Source organism: Dromaius novaehollandiae, chromosome 11 (assembly GCF_036370855.1).
Source record: "Dromaius novaehollandiae isolate bDroNov1 chromosome 11, bDroNov1.hap1, whole genome shotgun sequence".
Lineage (NCBI taxonomy): Eukaryota > Metazoa > Chordata > Aves > Casuariiformes > Dromaiidae > Dromaius > Dromaius novaehollandiae.
The window spans coordinates 14652506-14678052 of NC_088108.1; the positions used below are offsets into that span (position 1 = coordinate 14652506).

Here is a 25547-nt window from a genome sequence, read left to right on the forward strand (position 1 = left end):
GAATTTCACCAGCACCCCTGAAATTCCTTTCTCCAGTGAACTTCCTCCTCCTGGGAGAATTGCCCCAGCCCTGCAGACTCACCCCTGCGGACTAGGTGGAGAGGAGCAGGAGGTCCCAGATGCCTGCACGTAGGGTCAGGGTGAGCTGCACAGCAGAAGCAAGAAATCAGGTTGCATCCTGCAGTCCCAGCTCTTGCCCAGCGCCGTTACCCCAGTACCAGAAGGCCAAGCCAGTTTATCCTGTGATGACAGGCACTACAGCAGAGCCTGGAAGGCAGAAAGCACAAGGCCAGTTCCTGGCCCTGAACGATTTGTTCAGTCTGCATCTAAAGGCACTTCCTTGCACAGGACAGAAGGACAGAGAGCTTGCCAGACCTTGCTGGCTTGGCTGTTCCCAAGTTCAGTGATGAACACTGCAAGATATCCAGCTAAACAGACTATTTTCCTGTTAAGGAGCTAAATCTGTGAACCTAGGACAAGTGACTGCCCTACGGGCACCTGGTGAAATCGTCCCCGCTCGCAGCTGCTACAGCGACTGAGAGGGCTGCAGCAGTCTCTGAGGCTCAGCCCAGCTTGCCCGCAGGCAGGAGCCACACGTATGGTCAGCGAAGCCCCCACTTGCCTCCCCTGCCAGGGGCTGGGGCCAGCTCTGGGAGCCGAGGTTGGTCGCAGGGGACTCTGGTTTGAGGCAGGTGCCTCGGGTGATATGAGTGCTTGTGCTGCGGTTGCTGTGTGAGAGCTTGCAGGGCTGCGGCAGCCTTTCCTGCCCTGCGCCTCTCGCCAACAAGCGGCTTATGCCAGGGAGCCCGCAGGGTACAGCGCAGCCAGGCAGCGTTTTGCCAGCAGCTTAGAGGGTGCCACATTTTCTTGCATCTGCAGATGCTCCCCCTTGACTCTGCCACTCATTTCTTCTCCAGAAGGCAACTGGCCTGAAAGACCCCGAAACTCCCACAGAGGACAAGGAGACCTCCCACCTAAGAAAATAAATGTCTTCTGTTGTCTCTCTGAGCTACCCGCTGCAAAGTAAATATGGGCACAGTTGGGTCCCACCACTGCTTTGTTCCTTTAAAATGTGTCATTTCAGTCAAGCTTTTCCTGGCAGCTCTAGCCATCATTAGAGAGATGAGAGAGACAGTTACTGTCTTCCCTCTGTACATAGCGTAACAGGCACTGTCAGTCCAAAGAGCAGCATTTTTTCCTGCTGTATTGTACTTGTCATCTAAGACTTCCATAGCCAAAATGAAATTCATGCTGTCTCCTCAGCAGGAGAGCAGGAGGGCTTGGAAACACCATCCTTCAGGAAAATGCCACACTGAGGGGCCACCTGCACCAGGAACCCAGTAGCTCAAGCAGCAAATACAGCAGAAGGGGAAAAGAGGGATGGTGGGAAGGCAGCAACTGCCTATCCTTCAAGCAAGATGCCCAACTTCTGCAACATTGTGGAGATGACCTATGTAGTGACAGTGACCCAGACAAGCCTCCCCATTTACAGACATGAGAGACCCAGACTCAGCTTGCTTAGCTGAGTTTACATGGCCCCCAGGCATGGAGTCACTCAGTGCAGAGTGGATATTTACCTACTGTGGTGTGATTTACAAAAGCCAGACCCAAAAAGCATTTGTAAATATCTGGCCTGATAGTTTTGTTATCTGCTAGGAATCTGGCATCTTCTAAAGGCCATCTTCCTCCTCGGCCCCACTGTGAAAAGGGAGGCGGCACGCGGCAGGCTCTGTCCACTGTGGCTCTGTGCCTCTTCAGCGCACATGGGAGGTCAGCACGTCCAGGCATCCCTCCATGCAAGGCTGTGGATGATCATGTCCCACCTTGTATTAAGGCAAAGGGAAAGAAGGAGGTGTGATGAGCAGAGACCTTTTGCAGAACCTGGAAGGAAACATTAGCAGTGGCATAAGCCATTCTCCTCTTTTTGATCCAAGCCCAAGATCTCAGATCAAGGCAGTCAAAGAGACAGGCCTGAGGGAGAGGGAAGACAGTCACCTGATTTGGAGCCATGTCGAGCTGCACGAAGGCAGTAGCAACAGCAATGCTAAGGGCTTGAGAGAAATCCCAGGCAAAGCAGCCAAAGGAGCTGCCCTGTGAAAAACATACACTGTCTCAGTACAAGGCAGGACATCATTTAGCTGACCTGTCTGTCCCCTCATTGCATCCCACCAGAATGTCCCTCCCCATCCTCAGACAGGCTGTCTGAGCTATCGGAGAAGAAGTCCTCCAGATCTTGTTGCCTCATCTTGGACTCCAGAACGGTGATGCGCTGCTTGAGCTTCATCTGGGCAGCATTGTACTCCATCAGAAGCCGGCCAAAACGGGTCTGCAGCGTGTCCAGGTTCAAGGCTAACGTGTCCAGCTTCTCCTCTACGTTCTTCCCTTCCATGCTTTCCTCTGCGGCCGACTCATCCAGCAGCCCTTCCTTGGTCAGGATCTCCCGGCCACGCTCCTCCAGGACTTTTTTGGCATCAGGATACTCTGTGACTGCTTCCATCAGGTCTTCCTTCGACAGGCAGAAGAGATCAGAGTAGCCCAAGCTACGAATGTTGGCAGTACGCCTGTTGCCCATTTTGCTTCCTTTAATATTGAGGATGCTGATCTCACCAAAGCAGCCTCCTGCAGTGAGCAAAGCATATTGTGTTGTTCCATCATCTGCCACCACAGCCAGCTTCCCCTCCTTGATGATGTACATCTCTTTCCCGATGTCTCCTTTCCGGCAAACGTAATCCCCTGGGCTGAATACCTGAGGGCGAAGCTTCAGCACCAGCTCCACCAGTAGACCTGCTTCACAGTCCTGGAAGATCCTCACCTTCTTCAGTGTCTCCAGATGAACATTGATGGCAATCTCTGCCCTTAACTTGTCAGGGAGATTCTTCAGGACTTCCCGTTCATCTACCGCCTTCTTGTTGGTCCACATGTAGTCAAACCACTTGATGACTTTGGTTTCCATGTCTTTGCTCACCTTGCGGAACTGCATATAGTGTTTGATGGCATCAATTTTTGCCTGGAACTCTGCCCTGGTGGCATTCATATTGGATATCATGGATCCCACGTTCCCCACAATGGTGGCAAAGATGAGGACGCCAATGAGGAAATCAAAGATCACAAAGAGATACTCTTCATCACGCACAGGAGGAGGGGTCTCTCCAATGGTAGTTAAAGTCAGTGTAGACCAGTAGAGACAGTAGACGTACTCCCTGGTGAGATATCCATATTCAGGGTCTGTGACATTAGGATAAACCCAGGTGTCCTCTCCAAAGCCTATGGCTTTGGAGATGGCATAGTAAATGCATGCATTCCAGTGGATGATGACCAGGATGTAAAGAACCAAGTTGCTGATCCGAAAGATGTTGGGGTAGCTGGTTCTGGTCTCAGTCCTATCAAAGAACTCAAACATGCGGGAGAAGTGCAGCAGCCTGTTGAAACGCAATTCAGGGCGGTGCAATCCCACAGCAAAGTACACCAGGTCTGTTGGCAGGATGGAGAAAACATCGAGCTTGAACTGTAAGGTGTGGATGTAGCTATCCCGTAATTTCTTCAGGTCCTTAACCAGAAGGCCCTGTTCCAAGAAACCTAACAGAGAAGCAAATGATAGAATTATCTTGGCTTATGTACAACTCTTCTGCAGACTTCATGATAAACCTTTCACAGTATGCCTTTCGCATGCATGCATATACACACAGAGTCATTCAAATATTACTAATTCCACCTGATCTACTGAGTTTACAAGCTTTCATTATCCCTCAAGCTCTTCATCTGGCAAAAGCCATGCAAAGATATCACTTAAGGATTTACTCTATTGTCTCAAAGAAATGGGGATGCAAAGGTTTCCATCCTCCAGATCATGAATTATTGCAAGTTCTAGACAAAAAAATGCACAGCTGCCTCCCCATCCTGAGAACATTAAATTCTACCATTTTTCCATTTAGATCATTCATTAACTGAGCTGATATAAAATCAGAGATACAGACCTTCAACTATGCCTGAGTACTAATAGTAATGTGGGTAATTTTGTACAATTATTCAAAGGTGAAGTTGAAAGCTAGGATGATTAATGTTTCATTCTGAAACTTACTCTATTTCTCAGGTCTTTTAATTAGATTCTTTCTCTGGAGGCCGCTTCATACTAGCAAGCGCCAAGGTAGATAAAAACCCTCTTTCTAATGGAGCTATAGATCCCATCCCTTGCAGCTCATCCCCACTTTTAAGGAATTTTAAAAATCCACTCACAAGCTGGGATGCTTCCTCCACTTACCTGTGCGCAGGCGGATCACCATGTCCCCAATATAGATACAGTCTGAGATGTAGTCTAATACCAGCCAGAGGACAACATAAGTCTTTTGTAGGTCACTGAAACAAGCCCTGGAGGATGACCACATAGTGGGGTGATGAGATCACCAAACACCCTTATCATCTCCAACCCAGCTGGTTCTGGGGCTCCTAAACGCTACAGCTGAGTTTGGTCACTTGCCCCCTCTGCTCCTAGAAATTAAATCCCTCTTCTCTGAATCACCTGCCCTCCCTTGACCGGGGTAAAGAAATGTTCTTGAGACCACCTCCCAAACGCACCTCACAGCCTTGCAAGCAGCTGCACCCGGAGAGGACAGTCCTTTCCCACCAGGGCCAGACAATGATGCACTCTGCACTGCTGCAGTCACAACGAAATGGGAGGTCCTTTCCTTTAGGTTTCCACAGGCCCCAGCCCCAGCCCCAGCCTGGCCAGCTTCAGATACCTGATACCAGCCTGAGCCACAACCACCAGATGAACAGGAGGGACAGGGGAGACAGGGACCCTACAAGCCTTCCAGCTCACCTGGCCACAAGCAAGCACCAGTTATAGAGGACAGGAACTGCAATGACAGCCAGCCAACGGTAATACCAGTCCCCCGCAGGGTCCACCACAAAGATCTGCCATTTCTTCCTGGAAGCAGAGAGAACCCAGAGCTGGCAGGCAATGTGTGAATAAAGAGCTAAATGTAAAAAATAGGGTTGGAAGGGAGCATCCAAGTCATCTCCTTCAGCCTTTGCACTAGACTGGCTTAAACATAGCTGCAGCTTGAGTGCCAGTCTCTAAGTTAGGCCCAATGCCAGGAGTGCTGAGTAAAAAGTCCAGCACCATTTAAGCTCCTTTATCCCCCAAACTGTGCTTGATGATGTACCAGAAGAGGAAACTGTAGCACAGCAAGGCAAAGCAGGCAGCCTACATGCACACAGCACATCAGTGGCAGAGCCAGAAACAGACATTTGGAAGAAGGTAATCAGAAAACTTCTCATTAGATGACATTGCTTCTCCCAGATACAGTAGGGATTGGAGCCGGATGGATTTTGAAGAAGAATATTAATTAGGGCAGAAAGAAAAGTGTGCTGCCAGATCAGTGGGAGCACCAGGAGGTGCTGCCCAAACAACGGAGCGGTGGCCTGGGCGGACACCATTGCAGGGCCGCCACCCCCACTCTGCTCACAGCTGCCTCCTTGCAGTCTGCCCAGCCCTGGGTCCAGCCTTTGAACTGTTCCCAAGTGTTTGATCCAGCTTATCTCGGGACTCTGAAATAAGACGTGTGGGCTCCTGTCACCAGATCTCACTGGAGAAGCCGGGGAACAGAAACTGTGCAGCTGAGCTGATAGGCTGCTGAAGCCTGGTAGAGTAAAACTCCCTCTCGCCTTCCCTCCCTCCCAGCTTTTGAATATGCAAAACTCCCTCCAGCAATGGGAAGGAGAACTCCATTGCCAGCAGATAGCCCTGCACACCCCACTGCTTCTGATGCCTTCGAAAGCAAATCCTCTGCCTTGAAGCCGGCTTCCCTGGTGCCACGCAGGCAGCAGCACCTGCAGTGCCTGGAGTGCACGGATTAGCACCCCGAGCAGAGCCAGCAGCCATCATTCACATACGCTTTGGGTACAGCCACAGACAAGTGGGTGGTTCAACCTTCCCATTAGAAGTGGTGAGACAGTGCATCCTTTTTGTTCAGAAATGGGTCGATCTGGGACTTAAATGTTTTCTGAGAAAGAGACTCTCTAAGACCTACAACACTTGACACAAGGGAAACATTGGCTTACCTACAGGCAGCAACTACTGTTGTAGCACACACATCACAAGCACCAATAACCTCAATAACTTTGTTAATCATGCTGACAATTTCAGCCTTAAATCACCAGTTGTGACCACAGCAGGTGGCCAGAGTCACTGACATTATCCCGTAGATGCATACAGTAAAGCTGCCCCCTCTGACAACAGGGCCAGGGCAAAAACCAGGGTCTGGGTTAACCCAGAAAGAGGGAATAATCAGCTGCCCATTCCTGAAGGCTTTGCACCCAGTGCTGCAAACCACTGAGGCTCCCACAGCAGTGGCTGGTGCCTCGTGCTAATTGTTAGCAGACCTGGGCCTTTCATTCAGCCGAGGACCTGGAATACAGCAGAAGTTAGCCCCATCTCTCCAGGGGCTGTGTGAGAGCCACAGTGCTCTCCCTTCTAGAGATTGCTGGGGTAACTCTAAATATACATCTCCCTCGCCCCAGGGACCCTTACCCTGTCTCTTAAATAAAGTCAAGCCATCAGACACGATGCATCTACTGGCCGTGATGCGATGGCGCTTGGCTCTGTTGCTGCATCGCCTGCGGATGCAGGAAACCCTCATCCTGCCAGACTCACCTCCAAAAAGGAACAACCTCCCCTAAGGAGCCACAGCATCGAGCAGCCCTTCACAGCAGCCTGCAGCTCCCTCTTCCCCTGATAATTAACAAGCTCCCCTTAACCTCGCGGGGCAGAACACTTTTCTCCATGACTAGTAAAGACCCAGCTACAAGCCTCAGATATATTTATCCTACAGAAAACAATCATTTCTTGGTGTTCTAATTACCATGTATAATAGCAGTGTCCAGGCTAGTACATGAGCTTTGCCCTTTAATTAGCCAGCAGAAGAAAAGCCAGGTTATTGCTTTTCATCAGGTGTGTGAACTGAGGAGATGAAAGGGCTGGAATTGAAAGAGCATTTTTAGAAAGCTTCCGTCAGAGTGTCTGTTCCTGGGGGAGGCACAGGCAGCACTGTACTCCCTTCATCTCCTTTTGTCCTGCAGATAACGAAATGAGACTTGCAAACACAATGCCTTTGTGTTTGCAATGGTCCCCTGGGAGTTTCTTCTGCAAGCAGCTCCTGTTGGGAGAGCGACCCTGGCCCCAGCACAGGGCTGAGCTCAGAAAACATCCCAGGCCAGGGCTCAAGCCCTTGGGGCATCGCAGCTGAGGGTGCCAAGCCCGTGTCCCCTTGGTTTGCCCACAGCTCCTCACATATGTGCACAGGCCAGAGGTGAATCTCTTTATGGATGCAGGGCTGCTTCCCAGTGCCAACCCCCAGTATCGAGTTGCTCTGAAAAGAGAGGTGGGGGTCTGCTAACTCTCCTGAGCCATGCGAGGGCAGAGAGGACTCCATGGTGAGGGACAGGCCAGGTCTCTTCCACAAGGACAGACTGCCGGGAGCGAAAGAGCAGACCATGCGTTGCCTACACGGCAGCCCGGGAAGGCCAGGCTGACTGCCAAGAAAGGGGTTGGAGAGGACAGGGGACCTTCTCCACTGCTGCCTTCCTACCTGTCCCCCTCCAGGCAGATCTGCACCTGGGTTCCCCAGGACTCATTCCCAGTCCCATTCCTCCCCTTCCCCAGCACTCGGCACAGCCCCATCCGTGTCCATTTGCCTATGCTGCCAGGAGGTCCTGAGCACCAGGCACAGCTGACCTCCAGCCAAGGACGGCAGAGAGCACAGGGAAAAGACTCTACTTTTTGTTTTTCGCCTCTGTCTCCTCGCCCTCTGGATCGTCGCTGACGTCCGCAGCCACCGTCTGGAGCTCGGGGCCCTGGAAACGCTCGAGAAAGGGGTCAGGCCTTTGCTGCTCCTCGTGCAAGCTTTTGTTGGCCCAGTCTCTCAGCACTAGCACCAGGCGGACTATCCTGAACAGGGGAGAGAGACAGAGTCAGAAGGAGGTGTCTGTGGAGCCAAGAGAGAGCAAAAAGTTGAGAGCAAACCCTCATGGAGAGCTGAGGTAGTGCTCGTGCTGGTGGGGGAGTCCATGGCTACTCAAGGGTGCTTACAGCTGAGAGGAAAGGTCTCATGGCCCCTTGTCAGGCCCAAACTTGGTCTTTTTGTCCCTTGCAGTGACAGTATGGGACCAAGAATATACGAGCAAGACAGTCCTGGGCCCACCCTAGCAAAGTCCAGCAGCCCCTTCCCAAATCCTGCTGTCTCTTGCCACGGGGGCAGGAGGAACATGTAGGTGACTCAGGCAGAGCTGAGGCTGCCTAGAAGGGAGAGGTCGCCCCAGGCACAGCCAGCCCCCAAGCCCTCCTGGGGCGCTGGAGATGGTGGAGCCATCCTCTCCCCCTGCCCTCCCCATGGGCACTGCTGCGTGCAGAGCAACAGGTCGCAGGTGCTGGTCCCTGCAGCCCTTGAATGGTATAGATTGTGAACGGTATAAATCGTGAATGGTGACCCCATACAAGCCCCCAGTGCCCCTCTGCCTGCAGGAGCACCGGGGAGCACCCAGCTCTCCGCAGGACAGGGGAAGCTGTCCATGCATTTCCTCCTCGTGGGCAAGGGAGCAGGCAGGCAGCGCGCTCCCCAGCCCAGCATGGTGGGAGACGGCTCGGCGATGGCATGTACCACTTCTCCAGGCAAACCTGGAGCAGGAAGGACAGAGCACTGCTTATTCAGTGTCCCTGCAACACAGTGATGTTTGGCAGCCCTTTCCCCTGTTTCGCTGTGCATATTTCAAAGTCAGGCCCAAAAGGCTCTGGCTCAGTCCAGAGCCCATCGAATAGCTCTGCATCTTCCTCCCTGTGCCCTGGAAACAGCGCACAGGAGCCGTCCCAGCACTCGGGGCCTGCCGCACACACAGATACCTGGCCAGGGCTTGCCGCCCTTGGAAAGCGGGGGCAGCCGGCTGCTCTCCACCATCCGGAGGACCATCTCCCTGTGGCTCCAAAGAGACGTCATCGTGGGGAGAGCGGGCCCTGCAGCGGGGAGAAGGAGGGTCATGGCCATGCTGTCCTGCAGTGGTGCCCGCCCGCAAACGCCTTAGACCAGCTGGAGGAAGCAAGCGCTTGGCATTTGTCATTGCAGCCCAGCCGTCGTCCCCTGGGGCATGGCCCCATGCATGCCGAGGTGGTCTTCCTCCTCCCCCTGCCCCACCGGTGCCAGAGCAAGAACCATGCACCCCATCCCAGTGGCATGTGGCCAAGGAGGACCTCCCCACGCCCCTGCGCTCCCGGACAGGCTGGGCTCCCCCGGGAGGTCCCCAGCGCCCAGAGCCTCCCTGAGCCCTTCCTCGGAGACGCCTGCCATGCCCGGAGCACGGATCAGCCTCACCTCCGGGTGCTGAGCGCCGTCCCCTCGGTGTCCTCCCCGGCTCGGGCGGGCAAACGCGGGTGGTGGTTGGCCGGCGAGCTCTGCAGGCCGTTACTCTTCATCGTCGCTGTCCACGCGAGGGGCCCACGGGCGCACACCCTGTCCCGGGGACCTCGGCAGGGCAGAAAGCAGCTGAGACCAGCCGCAGGAGCAGGACGCGCCACGCGCCATGCGGGGCCAGCCCCTCCGGCTTCACGGGCCGAACACCGAGAGGTGGCGCGACACGGGAAGAGACGGTAGCGACCCACGGGACTTGCCTGCTCAGTGTTTCCATCACCGGCCACCGCCGCACGGCAGAGCAGGCAACAACAGCCCCGTAGAGCATTTTGCCGTCACCAAGAGATCTTGCAAAGCGCGCCGCGGCCCGGCGCTGATGCCGAGCTCTTCCGCTCTGCAGCCATTGCCAGGGCAACAGCACGATGCCCTAGTGACGAGGAGCTGCTCCGCGGAGAGGGTGCATGGAGAGGCTGCCATGCCGGCAGCGCTGGGGGGACATTGCACGTATGGGGCTGTTTGCATTAAAGCGAGCTGACCTCCTCCCCCGGGCACTGGGACCTGCTGGTGCTCTGCCCGGCAACCCCGGCTCTAACAAGGGCTCAGGTCTCCGCTGCACCGGCAGTTAAGGTTCGCTGTTGAAAACAAGTGAGCCTTGCTGAGGCTCTTGCTGGCAGCAGCTGCCTCGGGGTTTGGGGAGCAGTGGGGAAAACCATGCATTTATACACCAAGGCGGATGTGGAGCTGCTGAATCTGGGATGTCACTGAAGTTTGTTATCCTGAGAGCAGGGGATCGCCCTGCGGAGCTGGCTCGGCTTCCCCTCGCGCTGGCTCCCCCACGTCGCCCGCAGCCCAGAGAAGCAGCCCTGGGACTTCGAAAGCCAAAGCTGCAGCAGGGAGGGAGGGAGAGGCCCCAGAGGGCCCTGCCCCGGGCCGGCGCAGGCTCTCGCGCAGCCTGGGATGCTCCTGCCCTCGGGGTCTGACGTGCTGCGTCCCCCCGGCCGGGGCCCTAGCTTTGCTCCGCATCTCCCATGACGCAGCAGCGCCGGTGCACGGGGAGCACGCGGCTCGGCACGCCGCGCTGCCGTAGGGGCTGCCGCACGCAGAGGCGCCGCACAGAGCACAGGCCTGGGCGCTCAGGACCGCACGGCACACACTCACCAGCGCCCGCCTACGCCACGCGCCCCTTCCCGATGGCCCCACCGCCCCGGTGCTTTGGGCACGGCAAGTCCTCCAAGCCCCCAAACAGCCACAGACGGACGGGACCGGGAGGGGATGCCTGGGGACGACATGGGGGTGACCCCAGCTGGGAACAGCCCTCCCTGCCACGCAGGCCGTGCTGCCGCTGTGCTGCGCTCAAAAGCCTGCGCGGGCACCCGCGTCGCGACACCCTCCTTCCTGCACCTCTCCTCGAGCCCACGGAGCGGGACACCGCGCTCACCACTCTGGATCCCTGGAGAAGAGAGCTGCGAGTTTGAGAACGGTCATGGAAAACATCTTCCACTGATTGCTGCCCTGTCAGTTTGGGCATAAAGCTGTTCTAATTAACAGCTGACAGAAAATTTGTATTCCCAAAGCATATAAGAAAGGGAGTAACAGTTTCCCCCTTTCCCCGCTTCTTTCCAGCATCACCCAACCCTTCGCTGTGGCTAAGGTTAAACCGGTCCTTGCCGTGCACGTGGCACCACGCACAGTGCGCTGGGCTGGGCTGAAAGCACCAGCACCCAGAGTCCCTTGACTAGCAGCAGCTTTATCTCTTTTTCCTTTAAAGCCTTAATTTCCACCTCTTCTGATCTCTGGAAAGCAGGAAGCCCCAAGGTTCAGCGCTCAGGCTATCGGGAACTTTTGCCCTCCCTCACCAGGGCCCTCGGGCCCCTAGGTGTCTTCGCGTGGTGGAGCAGCTCCCTCGAGCACTGTGTCCCGCAACACACTTGAAGCATTTTGTGGTGGCAGTGGCCCCAGGAGACACCCCAGGCTGCCGCACGGGCCTGCCCTGGCCCAAAGGAGAGCCGGGAGGAGGGGGAAGGGAAGAGAGAGAGGGAATAAATAAAAGCATCGCACCTCCAGAAAGTGAGGACAGGGACGCTGCAGCAGGAGAGGCCGCGGAGAGCTGCTCCTGCGATGACGGGTCTTGCTCTCCTCCTTAATCCTCTTGCACGCCCACAGCCCGTGCACGCACAGGGGACGCGGGCAGGCTGGCTGCCTTCCCGGCGCTCCCTCCTGGCGGCTGCATGCAGCCCGTCTCCTGGCTCCCGCGAGCATCACCCCCCCGGGCTCCAGCACGGTGGCACGCGAAGGAGCCGTGCGAGAGGGTGGCAGGTCTGAACCAGCAGCTCCAGGAGCTGTTATTCATAAGCCAGGAAGCTCGAGATGCCCCTGGCTTGCCCTTCTTCCACCCCCAAAACATTTGTCCTGGTCTGTTTGGTCCTCGCTGCCCCCAGCTCGACCTCCAGGTGTGGCTACGCTTCAGTCCCAGTAGGAGGGTGGAGAGTCAGGGCTCCTGGAGCCCAGCTCACCCGTCCTCTTTTCAGCCATTTCTGTGCCTCAGTTTCCCTCCCTGTTCCCACAAGCGCACTGTTAGATTTCGTTTTTTTCTGTACCTTCTTTATAGATGCAGCCAGGGAACGTTATTCTCAAGGGCCAGCTTTCCCAGGAGCCAGGGGAACGGGCTCTTCCCCCTGATGCAAGACGGCCCCTCCAGACACCCACATCCTAGGGGAGAGAGGGCAGCGAGAGATGCCACGGGACTCGCCTGCGCGGGACTCGCACAGCATCTGGGCAGCCTGGCAGCCGGCCCGGTGGAGAGGTTTCAAGCCCTCATCGCAGGCAGCTGCCCTCGGCCAGGCAGCATTAAGCAGAAACTCTCCTCCTCCAGATTCCCCTGGCAACCGACATTTCTGTTTTACACCAGCAGGCCAAGTGGCTTGGGGCTCTAGAGAGGTCAGGAGCCAACATGCAATTAAATATACATGCACGGTACCAGCTGAGGGCCCTGCTGCCAAGGGAACAAATCTTACCCATTCCCATCCAGGGGATACCAGGATCCAACTCCACAGTTGGTGGAAGAGACATGTCAAGACACACTGAGTTTATTCAAACACGTATTTTACCGATGAGTGTTTCCAGATTTACACCAAGAAGCATGCCTTATGGAAAAGCCATATTGTATCCTCTGCAACCTGTCAATAATTAGCCTTGAAGAACACATATGGGGCTGAATCACCTCCCCTCTAAACATCTTCAAGGCACACTTTGAAGGTGTTGTGTCCCCAAAGGATCAGCTCTTCTCACCCTAAGCTACAGTTTGGGGGGGGGGGGAAGAAAAAGCTTCTTCCAGAGCACATTTTCAGTTCTCAGAGAAGAGGAATCAGCCAAACAAGTACTTTCCAAACAATGTGTTTTCCTGGCACGACTCTCACAGAGGCTGTGTCACCTCCCTCTTCAAATCATGTGTACAAAGAGAGGAGAGGTGGCAAAATGGGCTATTTCCCTCTCCTGCCCCTCCAGAAAACCCAGTGAGTCAGAGTATCAGCCGAGCAAATCACACTCCAGTCACCCCAGAAGAGCTGCAGGCAGAATTTGTATATGAATTTAGATGAGGTCCCCTGGTAACCCTGACCCCATCCCTCAGCCATGAGCCATGGGAAGCATCTCTGCTGCAGCAGACCCTTACACACACCCTGCCACTGCGCTCTGAGCCAGCCCAGCCATCGGGAGATCCTGGCTCTCGTCCACAATAAATCTCACCTCTCTCCTCAGCTCACATACTGGCCACAGAGCCACCGGTTCAGACCTGCAATTACTTGTGGGACAGCTATTTATTAGTAAATGTCTGGCTGCCAGATTTACAGGCAGATAGTTGATGCAGCTGCAGGCACAAAACACCTAAGTATCCATGTCTGTAAATAAGCAGTTGGGACATCTGGATGTCCTACAGTTCCAGCTATAACTATTTATAGGTGGAACAAAGAGGTCCTGTTAAAGCATTGCCAAGACCTGACCCCAAGTCTGCAGGCACAGCTCCAGCAGATATTCTGGATAAACCACAAAAAGCATCTCAAAGTCACCTCACTGCAGCCTTGAATTTCAAGGCACAAAGCACCCCTTGACATCCCAGCACACCATTTTCCATGTGTCGGTTCCCTTTCCTCCACTCTTATCTTGTACCCTTACATCCCAAGGGTGAGCATGGACCTTGTCTTCATGCAGGTCTCTAAAGAGCTTGTGGCTATAGGGTGGTATCAACAATCCCAGTTCACATCCACCCAAACCCACTCTGATGAGGAGGTCATGGAGGGGAACGTGACTGCTGCTGAGCTGGTCCAGCCAGGCATGTGGGACCCAGGTGGCAAAGCCTACTGCAGATCCAAGTGGGCTAAATTCCAAGGAAGCAAAGAAATAGCAAAGCTGTTGAATTGGGCTGGTCATTAGCTAAAGAGCATCTGGGCCAAGAATTCCCCCAACCTGTATTATTGTGCTGCTGCTGAAGTTACAGTTTGGCAGCCACTCTGGGAGTGATCTTTCCCTCCAGCATTGGCAACCTAATAAATTTATATTGCTGCCCAAGCGGGCAATTTTCCACGGCCTGTCTGGTGCTATTAGTGCTGTTATAAGGTCTTATTATCTAGAGAGTCACCATGGGGAGGTTTTTCATTTAAACCTCACTGAGAAATAGCCAAGCTCCTGGATAAGCCCAGACCTCGCTTCTTAGAGTTGCTTTGGATCTCAACATTTGCAAACCCTTTGCTGAACTGCATCCAACAGGATGGGAGCCAAGGAGACAGTCGCGCAGCAGTGGCTGGAGGGATGGGAGCTCCCAGCTCCACCAGATTCATCCCTCCTAGAGCAGGGGCTATCTTGGCATAGGAGAATTGGCGGTACTACATCCACTTAAGAACAGTTGCTCAAGGAAGAAAAGAGAAATTGTCATTCATCAGTAGTGTAAAAATGCACAACTACTCTTTACAAGCTTTGGGGGGAAAAGATGAGAAAGAGACTACAGTAATTGGCTGAGGAATTTTGGGGGTCAGGACTGAGTTGTCCAAGCTGGGATGCTAGGATCCTGGGAAGGTGGCCAGGCCCACCACTGTCCAAAACTGTAGCAGGACCTGATGTCCACAAACACTCGCTGCCGTGGTTTTGCATCTCCTCTGGCAGACAGCCAAAGGGGTAGAGTATATCCCATTGCTTCACGCACTACAAACACTTACTGCAACACCACCTATTTCTTATGAGACCTTCACAACGTCTTCCCAGGCAAGCACTGAGTCCGTCAAACAGGCAACATGGTCGCTAGTGTTCACAGAGCATTTACAGTCAGAGCTCAAGCCCGAGACTATGCCTGTTGAGCCATATTCATCGTCGTTCCCCACCTCTCCCTAACGCCCATCTCCAGGTGCTCTGGCACAAGGTCCAGATTCATCCTTTTCACCTCACCTGCCTCTGATGCTAGAGTATGAGAGAAGGACGCCATCTTCATTGTAATCGGCGCCTAAGGGACACAAATCCTCAAGGGCCTACAGTGCAAAAAGCAGATCAAGTTAAGGGGAAGCAGCATAGTTTTACTGTTCACAAGTATTTGGGCAAGGATCCTGTCCCTGCTCTCACCCGCCCTGCCAGGTTGGGGAGGGAAAGTCAGGGCACAGCAAGCCTTCATCTCCTCAGCCAGAGCCATGTGTTGATGAGGCAGGCAGAGATCAGCACAGAGTAGACCAGAGCCTCCTTCTGACGCCAGCTGTTGCACTGCTCCTCCAGCACCCGGAGCCTCCCCGAGATCCTCGTCAACTGCAAGGAAAGCAGCAGGTCCATTATCAGTCCTGAGGCAAAGTGCAAGACACTAGCAAAGCCCCAGAAACGCAGGATAGCAGTGGATGAAGGGATGGGAGCTGCCGCCTCCTTCAGGTTCTCAAGAGCAGATGCTTCAGGAAAAGACTCTTCCCATCAGAAGAGCATCTGGACCCATTACTGCAAGCAGATGGAGAGTCTGGCTGTCTCCTGTAGCCCTCCAGCCCCTCAGTGTAGGAGCCTGAAGGGTCAACAAACATCGAGGTCTTTCCCTCCTTTTCCATTAGAAGCATCATCTGGGACTAGCTTGGCAAAGCCAGCAAACCAGGACAGAGCAATGGACCCCTGGAGTGTCCCCATCTACCCTCCTGTGGCTTTCCCAGAAAACATCTGCAGTCTTTCACCCTCCTCTCTCACCTGTTTTCTCATTGCTGCCATCTCAGCCATGCCAACCTCCTCCAGGGAGCTTTCCGAGGCTGGGCCTGCCTCCTGGGAGCTGGGGAGAAAAACAGAGAGGCAAATGGGCAAATACTACTCAAGAGGTGCAATCACCTTCCTGCACACGTGGCCCTGCCCAGGGAAGCACAGGGCCTCAGCCTGCACAACTGTGCAGGTAGCACATGAGTGGCCAGGCCAGGCCACCCAGACGCAGCATCAGGAACAGGAAACAACTTGCACAGCATCAAATGATTTATTTTTAACCCTGATCATGCATATTTAGACCCCTCCACCATGCATCCCATAGTGATCACAGCAAAACACACATGCTGCAGACAATTAAAAAAAAAAAAAAAAGCACATGCTTTTATTTCTCCAGAGTTCCAACAGAGACAAAACATGATATTTACCGAGCATCCATTTTCTATAGCCAGAGGAATTCATTGAGGGTTGGATAAATCATCATTAGAGCAACTCAGGCAAATACAGAGCACAGGACCAATGCCGCAACGGAGGGATGATTCTCATTTGCATCAGCAGGTGAGGATCCAGCTGCTGGGAAGCAGGCGTCAGCTGGGGGGGAGCTATCTGACCAAGTGCATCAACCAGCAGAAAAGGGTCCTGTTTTTACTTAGATAAGGATTCGTTCCCCTCCAGTACCTCTAAATCCCACAAGCTCACTTTGACCTCAAAAACGTATCAGTTTTTACCCTTATAGCAAATTCTACTTGCAACTCGAAACATAAACAAGCAACCCAAACATGCACTAGTTTCTTCCAATCCCGGAGACAAAGCAGCCACCCCTGGGATTAGCAAACGGGCTCCTCCTGGAGAGACAACCTGACTACAGGGCCCACAGCACTAAGAGCCATGTTTTAGGAGTAGCCACAGAATAAAGTGGATCCACAGTGGAAATCAAAATTGCCACGTTCTGTCTGTTGTTCTGACGTCATAGACTAGCCTTACAACAGTTCATTTATAATCCAAAATTCCCCTGTGCACACCGGTAACTCCCACGGACACTCACTGAACATCTGACGTAGTGTGAGTTAACAAGTGTCTAACACCACTCCCTTGGAGACCTCAGGGAGGAGGGTGTTTATTCCCATTTGCAACATGTCATTGATCTTGCTAAGACAAGCCAGAACAGTGTGCAGAGATTCAAGGTATCTAGGTCTGAAAATACATTCGTAAGCTAACACCTCCACGTAATGTAGCTGCAGTGTAAAATGAAAGTCACAACAGACCGACTATCCAATTTCCCCCAGCACAAAGCCATTAAAAATGGACCCATCCCACAGCTTTTAATTGAAAAATCCCAGTGGAGACAGGTGAACATGCGTTGTAGTAGAGGCTAGAAATTACCTTCTGATGACTCATACCCTTCAAGAGGTCACTGTAATGGAAATAGTCTCTGTCCAAGGCCAGAGTTTTCTGTGTTAGAATTCCAGGATAAACAAGTTGGGCCAGTCATTTTCATTTTTATTATTTTATGGAGGTACAAAGTTGTCACACATTAAAGAGACAACTTATGCATTTGAAGTGATGTAAACTATAAAGAACAGGCACTCCAAGGTTCTTGGTTTCAAAGGGAGAGCAAGAGCTGGGGCAGAGGCACAGGACTGATGCCAGCTACATTACAGCAGCTCAGCAAGTCACTACCTCTCATGACACCATGGCCTAAACCTCCTCCACTGCTGAGGGGAAGAGGGAGAGAATCTTATAAGGCCACTAACAAACCAGATCTGTTGGCATGTCCAGGCTTCTTTAAAAAGCTGCATCTGAAGATAGTCAGCCTCGTGGGTTTAAAAGCAGAGATATTGTTTTGCATCATCCACAAACAGGCCCCAACTTTGCTGCTTGCACCTTCACTCCAGTTGGTGCTGCTGATGGCATAGATGATGTATATACATGTGTCATATCCTTCTCTCCTCCCTTTCTGTCTGGAGATTTTGCTCAAGGAGAATTAGAAGAATTGAGATGTTCCTCCAGGACTGCTGAGTGCTCAGCAGCCTTAGAGCAGTGCGGACATGTAAGGGTTGCAAAGGCAGCTGTGAATATTTTAAACTTGCTGCAAATGCACAGATAACAGTGTGGTACAGAGTGGCTCCAGCATGTCCTGAGATGCTGAGGTCACTGCCTACCTGATCGATGGAGCGCACAGGCATACGGCCTCCCGGCAGACCCTGGCCATAGGTATTGGCTATGGGTTAAGTAACTCAGTGCAGCCGTTTCTTGCAAAAGGTAATTTGACCAGGATATAGCCAAGGATGCTGGGAGTTTGCAGGAGACAGTGTCCTGGTGACAGGCTACAGATCAGAGAGTTTGTTCTGGATTTTGCTTCCCTTCATACATTTCTCTCGAGCTATCAAAGCATGCAGAAGAAGTAGCACTCACTTAGCACTGAAAAGCAGCTGAAATCCCAGGAATCTCATAGGAGGTGTTAGATCACTTGCGGTAACAAAAGGAATGGTATTAAGCTAAGCAGGAGACCCAAGCTCAGCTGTGTCAGTGGGGAATATGCAGGCTGACTGTACTAGATGCTCCTGGGCCAAGGCACCCAAAGCTGGCGGACAGGGTAAGTAGGACATGGAGAGAGGGACAGGCACAGGATCATCCTGCTGCACTGCTCCTGTGCTGTGCAGCCCTGCGAGTTACAAAGCTCATGCCTGGTTCATGCCTTAGTAAGGCAAAGGCAGATGCCTGCAGAGCGACAGGGAGGTGGCTCAGGACGAGCCAAAGTCACCTGGATGGCACTGGGTCTTGCAGAGAGTTCTGGACACGGTGGAAGAGCACCTGGCCCAGGAGGCACATGGTCTGGAAGATGTTCTGCATGGAGTAGATCCTGCCCGTCTGCATAAGGAGGGGGAGCGGGGCGCTGCGAGCAGGTAGGGGGCACGTGTCCGGCCTGGGGTGCACACAGAATCACGCCTGTCATTTCCCAGCCTAGTACAGCACGAGTGCAGTCGGACATTTGGTGGTGCCACTCATCCTTACGACAGCTCCGAGCCTTGTCAGGAACACCGCTAAGGTGGCCGTCTGCACAGACCTCCACCTCACTGGGTGGAAGAAACCCCCTCCACCAGCCCACAGGTTCAGAGGCACTAGCTTGACTCATCCCAAGCCAGTTGTGGCAATGGGTGGTCACCAGACCATAAGGGTCACAGAGGACAGCTCTCCTGCCACCCTGATGCAGCCCTCGACTTATAGGGGGAAAGATGGTTCTGTTCTGGGATTAATTTAGAGACAGTTTCCCCACTGGAGAGAATTTCTCCACCTTCCCCTTAACTAACTTCACGCAAGAGTAGGATTTGCCTGTCACTACCTTGCCCCACCTTGGGGACCAACACCAGAGAGCATCAAAAAAATGCAGACAGCAAGAGTTGCTGATCTCTACCCATCCCAAACAGTTCTGTGTTAGTGCTCACCGTTCGTGGCACTGGCCTGGGCTGTGCAAAGCCAGCTGGGCATAGTCACTTGGAGTCCTCTCCCGCCGCGACCTGCTGCTGTGATGGCCCTGTTGGCATTAAACACAACCATGTTAGTGCAGAGACTGCACAGGGCAGCTCAGCCCAGCACCCTGCACCGTCTGCAGTGCAAGCACGAGGAAAGCACTCAGTGGCAGTTGCATTACATGAGCCCCAAACCCAGAGGGCCAGTGGCAGAGAAGGTGGGAAAACATGCTCTGAGCAGGAGGAGGGTTAGCAATGAGGAAGCTGCCTGGTATGGGGCTCTATTCAGATCAAAAAGTTCTTTTTTTTGATTTTTTTTTTTTTTGCACCTTACTTCACAGCTTATTTCCTCACATTTTACTTGGCAACATTAAACAAACCCAAAACCTGGGAATAAGCGCCAAAGCAGGTCGTTTCCCAGTCTCATGCCTCCGGCTGATGAGGCATCCCTGTCCCTGCAGCAGGTGCGAGGCAAGCGCTCCACGTTCGCCTGCCAGCACGTGTCCCGGAGCTGGGTTTCATGGCACAGCCACACCTCACACCTCCCAGACAGCCCTGATGCCCCACACCTCCGGGACAGCCCTGACCCATCACCCTCAGCAGTGCCTCTCTGAGCAGCACTGCTTAATCTCAGCCAGTCGTTGAGGTGGTTCCCTCTAGTTTCACCCACAGTTAGGAGCTGTGCAGTGCCAGGGAAGGGGAATTTGAAGTTTCAGCTGAGAAGGTGGATTCTGAGGAGAAAGACATGAAAGTAATGCAGCCAGGAACAGCTCTTGAATCCTAGGGAGGTAAAAGCACTTCAGAAGGCAGAGCAGCAGCTCCAGGCAGTCAAAACAGCCCTACCCATGTCAGAGGCCTCTCTTTGAATTAATGTACACAAGGTTAAAATCTACTTTTAAGCTTGATACTAGATTCTTTTATGCTGCAATGATGAAACAGCTGTCTTATACGTGATCCAGGAGAAACAGTGGTTGAAAAGAGACTTCAGAAGTACCAGGTGGGAGTTGTGGGGGACTGAATCGCAGCCTGCACCTACTCCAGCCTATTTTCTGCTCACAAAATGCAGTAGGAGACCTGGCTCAATCCATGTCCCAGCGTACAGCAGCCCAGCACACAGGTGTGTACCAGTTATGGGGATAGAAAGAGATCCCACTGCCTCTGCATTCAAGCTCCTGGGTAAGGGTGTGGGAAGCAGCACTCCAGAAAATGAATTCAGGCTTGGGCTTGTAACAGATCTCTGGAGAAAACCAAACCTAGGGATTGCTCCCCTCCCATGCTCCCACAGGCAGCCCCACCTGCTCTCAATACAATACCGGTCGTTTGCGTTTCTGGGAGCTTGATCTGTTGGCTACATGCAGAAAAGGGAGCTCCCCAAGTGCAGCAGGCTGAGCGGAGGAGTCTGGGGACTCGTGCACCACAATAGAGGGGACCTTCCTTTGCTGGTCTAGCAGGATGGGCCTCGGACCAGCATCTGTTATTTCTATGGAGAGGAGAGAGGGAAGAATTAAACCAACTTGAATGTGCCCCGTTGCCGTCAGGACAGGAGGGAGGAGAGATCCACCCATGCAGGACAGCCAACCCTGGGTCTAGAGTTACCAGAAAGTACATCAGAAAACCACGTCCCACAGATGTGAGATGCAGGATAGCCAGGGTAGGCATGGAGGAAAGCAACTGGATGCGCTAGTCCAGGAAAGCAACAGCACCAAGGTTTGGGGGCTGTCTTTCAAGAAAGGCCATGAGTCTCTGCATCCCTATGTGGGTAGTCTACCAAAGGCAAACAGCGAACTGTAAGAGATGTGGAGGGACAGAGTCCTCCTTCCCAAACCCTCATCCCAGCCCTGTTCTCAGTCTCCTTACTGCCTCTCTACCTGCAAAGATATCCTGCCTCAGGCATGCACCAAACTATGTCTGTTCACTTAAACACTTCTTTTCCAGGACAATATTTTGGTCCTCATCTATGTGACCAAGACCCTCCTGCCTTCCGTTGGTTTTATTTGCTCACCTCTCCCACTGTGCTGCCCTATCTCATGGAAGAAAGCTGACATCTACCTTTTCCTCTCCTCTTGCATAGCAAACTGTTGAGGGCTTTATAAAGGGATCCTTCTCCCCAGGATGTTACAGACACCCATCAAATATCAGCCATTCCAAAAGACAACCCGAGACATTACCTGCAAGAGAAATCCTATCTGGGATGTGCATCCGAAAGGACGGAGGAACATCCTCTGTCGTTGGCTCCTCGTCGACAGGGCTGAAGCCATCTGCTACCTTCAGCCTGTTGGGTACCTGCATGCTTTGATTGATGGCTTCTGTAAAGAGCAGGTCACAGCGGACTCGGTTCAGTTCCAGTCCCCAAAATGGCCACATCTTTTTTTGTTTTCTTCAGATCACTTGGGCAGCCTAGGATTTCATAAAGAGGAAGAAAAAGCAGCAGACTGCTGAAAGATAGTAGTAGCAAGCACCTCTTCAAAACCTGGCATCTGCATAGGTTGCAGAGAAGTGCTGCAAGGCAGTTAAAATACAGAGAGAATCAACACGAAAGACGGACACCAGAGGAGTTAGCCCAGGGAGCGGGGTGTCCTGGGAAACCCAGAGGCTGGGGCAGGGGCACGGGGTCCCAGGCAGGCTGAGATCCACTACGGATGGGATCTCCAGCCCAGCAAGATGAGAAAGGAGAAAGCTCCTACATGTGCTAGGAGCAAACCTAAGATTTTAGCACTGAACAGCTCAGTTTATAATGAGTAAAGGGCAATAGATCAGCACACCTGTGGAAGAAGAAGAGTACAGCATACACTAAAAACTAGTGAAAAAAGAAAAAAAATCCTTTCCAAAATAAAGGTTTGGAGGAGGTCTTATTTTTGTGTTCAGATGCTTTCAAGGAAAAATGAGGTTTTCTAAGAGCAAAACACACACTTGGATGATAAGATTCCAGATTACCACAGGAAAAAGCCTGTTCTGTGCCTCAGTTTCCCCTTGGGGGGGGAAGGACGAGAGGCCCCTTTGCAAAGTCCCAAGGCTTTACCGCCCAGAGGTGCTCTGGGACCGCTACCTCCCAGTGCACTTTTACGGGGCGATACAAGCACAGGCCGAACACTGCACATGATCTGGGGAGGGAGACAGGCGAGGGCTGCAGGGGGGCAAACCCCACCGCCCCCCGGCACTGGTTCCCAGTGCCCGGACAAGCCGCAAGCACGCACAGCTCCCTCAGCCTGCCCTGCTGCCCTCCTCAGGTCTTGCCATGCCCAGAAAGGTCTCGCTTTGCTTCTAGGTCAAAATCTTCACCTTGCTGCCCAGCGCAGCCCAAACAGCCTTGGGAAGGGCAGGTTTGCTCTTCGCAGCTCAAAGGGGAAATACAGGAGGAACTGGGCGAGCACGAGCGCGCAGGGGCCCTGCCTGCTTTGATCATGTCCTGGGTCTATTTTTAGCACGTGTGTCTCTGATTTCCAGCCCGCCAGGCTCACTCCAAGCCCACAACAGCAAGGGCTGCCCGCAGCCACCTTCGCTGATAGCCCTCAGGGCATTTTGGACCCTCTCAGCTCCCTCCCTCCTGCCCAGCCATGCTCTCCAGCAGAAGAGGCTCTCTGGGCACGTCAGGACCAAGCGGCTAGACCCAAAGCCCAGGGGGATGCAAACAGCCTCTTCCCTGCTCCACACCGGAGCCGGGGCTGGCTCAGCCCTTCCCGGGCCAAGCGCTGCCAGAGCCGGAGGTGGCCAGGGTAAAGCCGGGCGCACAGCTGGCTGGTTTTCAGCCAGGTTAGTGGATTCAAGCACCTCTGCACGGGCCAGCAAGCACCAGAGCAGGGAAGCAGGATGTGTCCTTAACGGCAGCAAGCTATTAACTCACTCAGGTTGTCCTGACCAGCATCCAGCCGCAGCCACATGGGTCCCACAGACCAGCAGGTCTGGCTCTGGGAACCTGCTGTGGCCAGGCAGGGTGGGAGACACAGTACCCACAATGATCAGCATCTCCAGTAATTACCTGCCTCACTCTGCTCTTTCCTCCTCCTTCATTAGAAGCTTTTTAATTAAAGAGAAGGAAACTCACTCAGCGTCAGCTGTGGCAATCTCCTGCTTCCAGCTGCGTGTAAATGAGAGCCCACCCCCACAAGCTACGTTTGCAGAGACCAGCAACAGGGGTATCTGCAGGCACAGCAGCCCCCAGACTCTCAAGACCCTGGCAGCCCCACACCTCCACGGGCCGCCCCACAACCCCTGCCCAGGCTCGGCATGTCTTCATGTGTGGGGTGGGTAGGGGACCTGAGGCACCGGCATGAGTGATGCCAAACAAGAGCAGGCATCAGCGGTCCCAGTCCAACACTTCCCCCACCCATGGGCCCCTCAGGAGACCTCCCAGCTCCTGTGGCAGCAGACACTACCCCACACTCTCCTCCCCCAGACCCCTGCTACACCCCTGCCCAGCCATGACACCCACATCCTGCTTCTGCCCACCACAGCCCCAAAACCACAAGAAAAGAGGATTTTTGCAGGGACCCCCCATCCGGGAGGGGTCAGTAAGTCCTAGGGCTGTCCCACAGCGGTGTCAGGCCCGCAGGAGGAACGTGCGTCAGGCCTTCAGCTCCACAGCCAACAGCCAAGGAGACCAGTGGATTTTCCTACACATTTCTGGTGCTTTAGAGGAACAAATACCCGCATTGTTTTCATGTCCTGCTCTCAGTGAAATCAGCATATATTAATAATAATAAATCTAGAGAGAGAAGATCCATTCATTTTCTAATCACCTACGAAAATGTGCAGCTCCCAAAGAGCTCAGAGATGGGAGGGGAGTGAGAAGCAGGCTCTGAGAAGACTAAGCTATTAAGACAAAAATAAAATTCAGCTGTCAAAATCCATGAGAATAAAAGGCTTAAATGGCTGGATTTCCTCCTTCAACTTTCTTTAGGGCTTTTCTATTTACTGCCAAGCAATCCCCCTCACGTCAGCAGAAGGAGACGGCCTCTGAGGCTCAGGTCCTGCCGTTCTCCTTGCATTTGGAGCGCCAGGGAATTTCCGGCTCACTAAGCCTGTGTGAGCAGGTCTAGAGCTGGGCAAGCCAGGAAAACCTACCCGGGGGAACACCAACATCCTCGCCCTGCTCCCCCACCAGCCCGGGCGGCCCCGTACAGCCCAGCTGGGGGTGCCAGCCCGGTTCAGCACCGGTCCTTCGCCTCGCGGGACCAGCGTGCTGGAGGTGGCAGGAGGTGACACTGCTCGCAGATGTGCTCTTTGGCTTGAGGCTATACCTTGTCACACCCGGAAGAGATGTACGGACACAGAAAAGGATGGTTTTCCACCAGGCTCAGCTTCTACAGGCTGCCGCAGACAAGAAGCAGAGCACAGCAGGCCACGGCAGAGCCAGGGTAAACCCCCCTGCCCTCAGCATTGCCCGGCCTCGGCTGGCCTCCAGAAAGCACCGCGGGATACCCCGAGCAGCCACGGGCTGAGGGATCCTAAACACGGCGTCCTTGCTCTGATCAGAGCGGCGCCGGGAGAAGCCCTGCTCGCAGAGGCCAGAGGAACTCGTGACATGGGGCACATGCGCAAGGAGCCTGGCTAAACGCGCCGCAGCGGTGAGACCTGGGTGAGAGCAGCGCAGAGCCAAGGCTGGGCCCGCAGCCGGAGCTGCCCTACGGGAGAGCTCGCAGGCAGGGGGGCGCGCGGGCACCCTGCCCCACGTGAGGCCCCTCCGCCGCCCGCAGCCCCGAGGATGCTCCCTCCGGCGCTGCGCTCTGCCCCAGGGCTCGCGTCGCCCTGTCCCCCCGGACACGCTTCCCTGCTGACACCTGCCGCAGCCGGCGTGGCCAGGAGCCCCGGCACGGGCTGCCGGGAGCTGCTGAGTGCTCCCCACTCCCCCAGCCCCGAGCCAGCCTGGGGGCCCCCACGCCCCCCAGCTTGCAAGGGAGGGGGCACTTACTTTTTTGCAGTTTAAGGCAACTTAACCAACCTGTAAACAACTGCTCTTCCTGCCCCGTGCAGCCAGCTGGGAGGTGATGTCAGCCAGGACCCAAACCCTCCCATCCTGGCAGCCCGCCTGGACACGCTTAAAGACACAGCCAGGCTGATTAACGAGCCGCGCCAGGTACTAATCAGCACGGCTCCTTCCCTGGGACAGGTGGACGTCCGCCGAGCTGCTCTCGCAGGCAGCCTGGCCCAGACCCCGGTCCCCCTTGGCCGCTGCCCGTCCGTGGCGAGGCAGCAGTGGGCAGCTGGCGCGTCCTTCACGGCTCTGCATGCCGCGCGGCCCCGAGCGTTTCACACCAAGCGCCGGTGGCTTTCGCCTCCCGGAGCTCTGGCTTGTCTCAGGCCACAGCCACGCAGCAGCGCCAGAAATAGAAATCAGAGCCGTGCTGCAAGCAGCAGGCCGTGCGGTCTCCTGGAAGGGCTCCAAGATGAGGCTCTCCTGCCGGTCCTAGGAGCTTTTCTCCCCTTTTACACAGAGAGACATTATTGTTTGTAGCAAAACACTGCACAGGCCCTGTGGCCGTGC

General features: G+C 54.1%; 2 protein-coding genes across 4 annotated transcripts; both read right to left on the bottom strand.

Annotated features, from left to right (window-relative positions):
- Window positions 1-1060: 1060 nt before the first annotated feature.
- CNGA2 (cyclic nucleotide gated channel subunit alpha 2) lies at window positions 1061-9460 on the bottom strand. Its single transcript, XM_026112246.2, has 6 exons — window positions 9360-9460; window positions 8894-9004; window positions 7775-7945; window positions 4817-4924; window positions 4259-4365; window positions 1061-3576 (listed from the first exon to the last, which is right to left on the bottom strand). Exons 1-6 carry the CDS (start codon window positions 9458-9460, stop codon window positions 2156-2158), a joined length of 2019 nt encoding a protein of 672 aa, XP_025968031.2. The 3' UTR covers window positions 1061-2155.
- Window positions 9461-12465: 3005 nt separating this feature from the next.
- FATE1 (fetal and adult testis expressed 1) lies at window positions 12466-25092 on the bottom strand. 3 transcript variants are annotated; one of them, XM_064518274.1, is made up of 7 exons: window positions 24975-25092; window positions 21235-21463; window positions 20380-20546; window positions 19043-19131; window positions 18361-18522; window positions 15594-15672; window positions 12466-15176 (listed from the first exon to the last, which is right to left on the bottom strand). In XM_064518274.1, the coding sequence occupies exons 2-7, from the start codon at window positions 21428-21430 to the stop codon at window positions 15045-15047; spliced, it is 825 nt and encodes a 274-aa protein (XP_064374344.1). In that variant the 5' UTR covers window positions 21431-21463; window positions 24975-25092; the 3' UTR covers window positions 12466-15044. The 3 variants fall into 3 exon arrangements, with proteins under 3 accessions (XP_064374344.1, XP_025968038.2, XP_025968039.2); XM_026112253.2 differs by having other exon boundaries at window positions 25005-25089; XM_026112254.2 differs by lacking the exon at window positions 18361-18522 and having other exon boundaries at window positions 25005-25090.
- Between the last annotated feature and the right edge of the window lie 455 nt (window positions 25093-25547).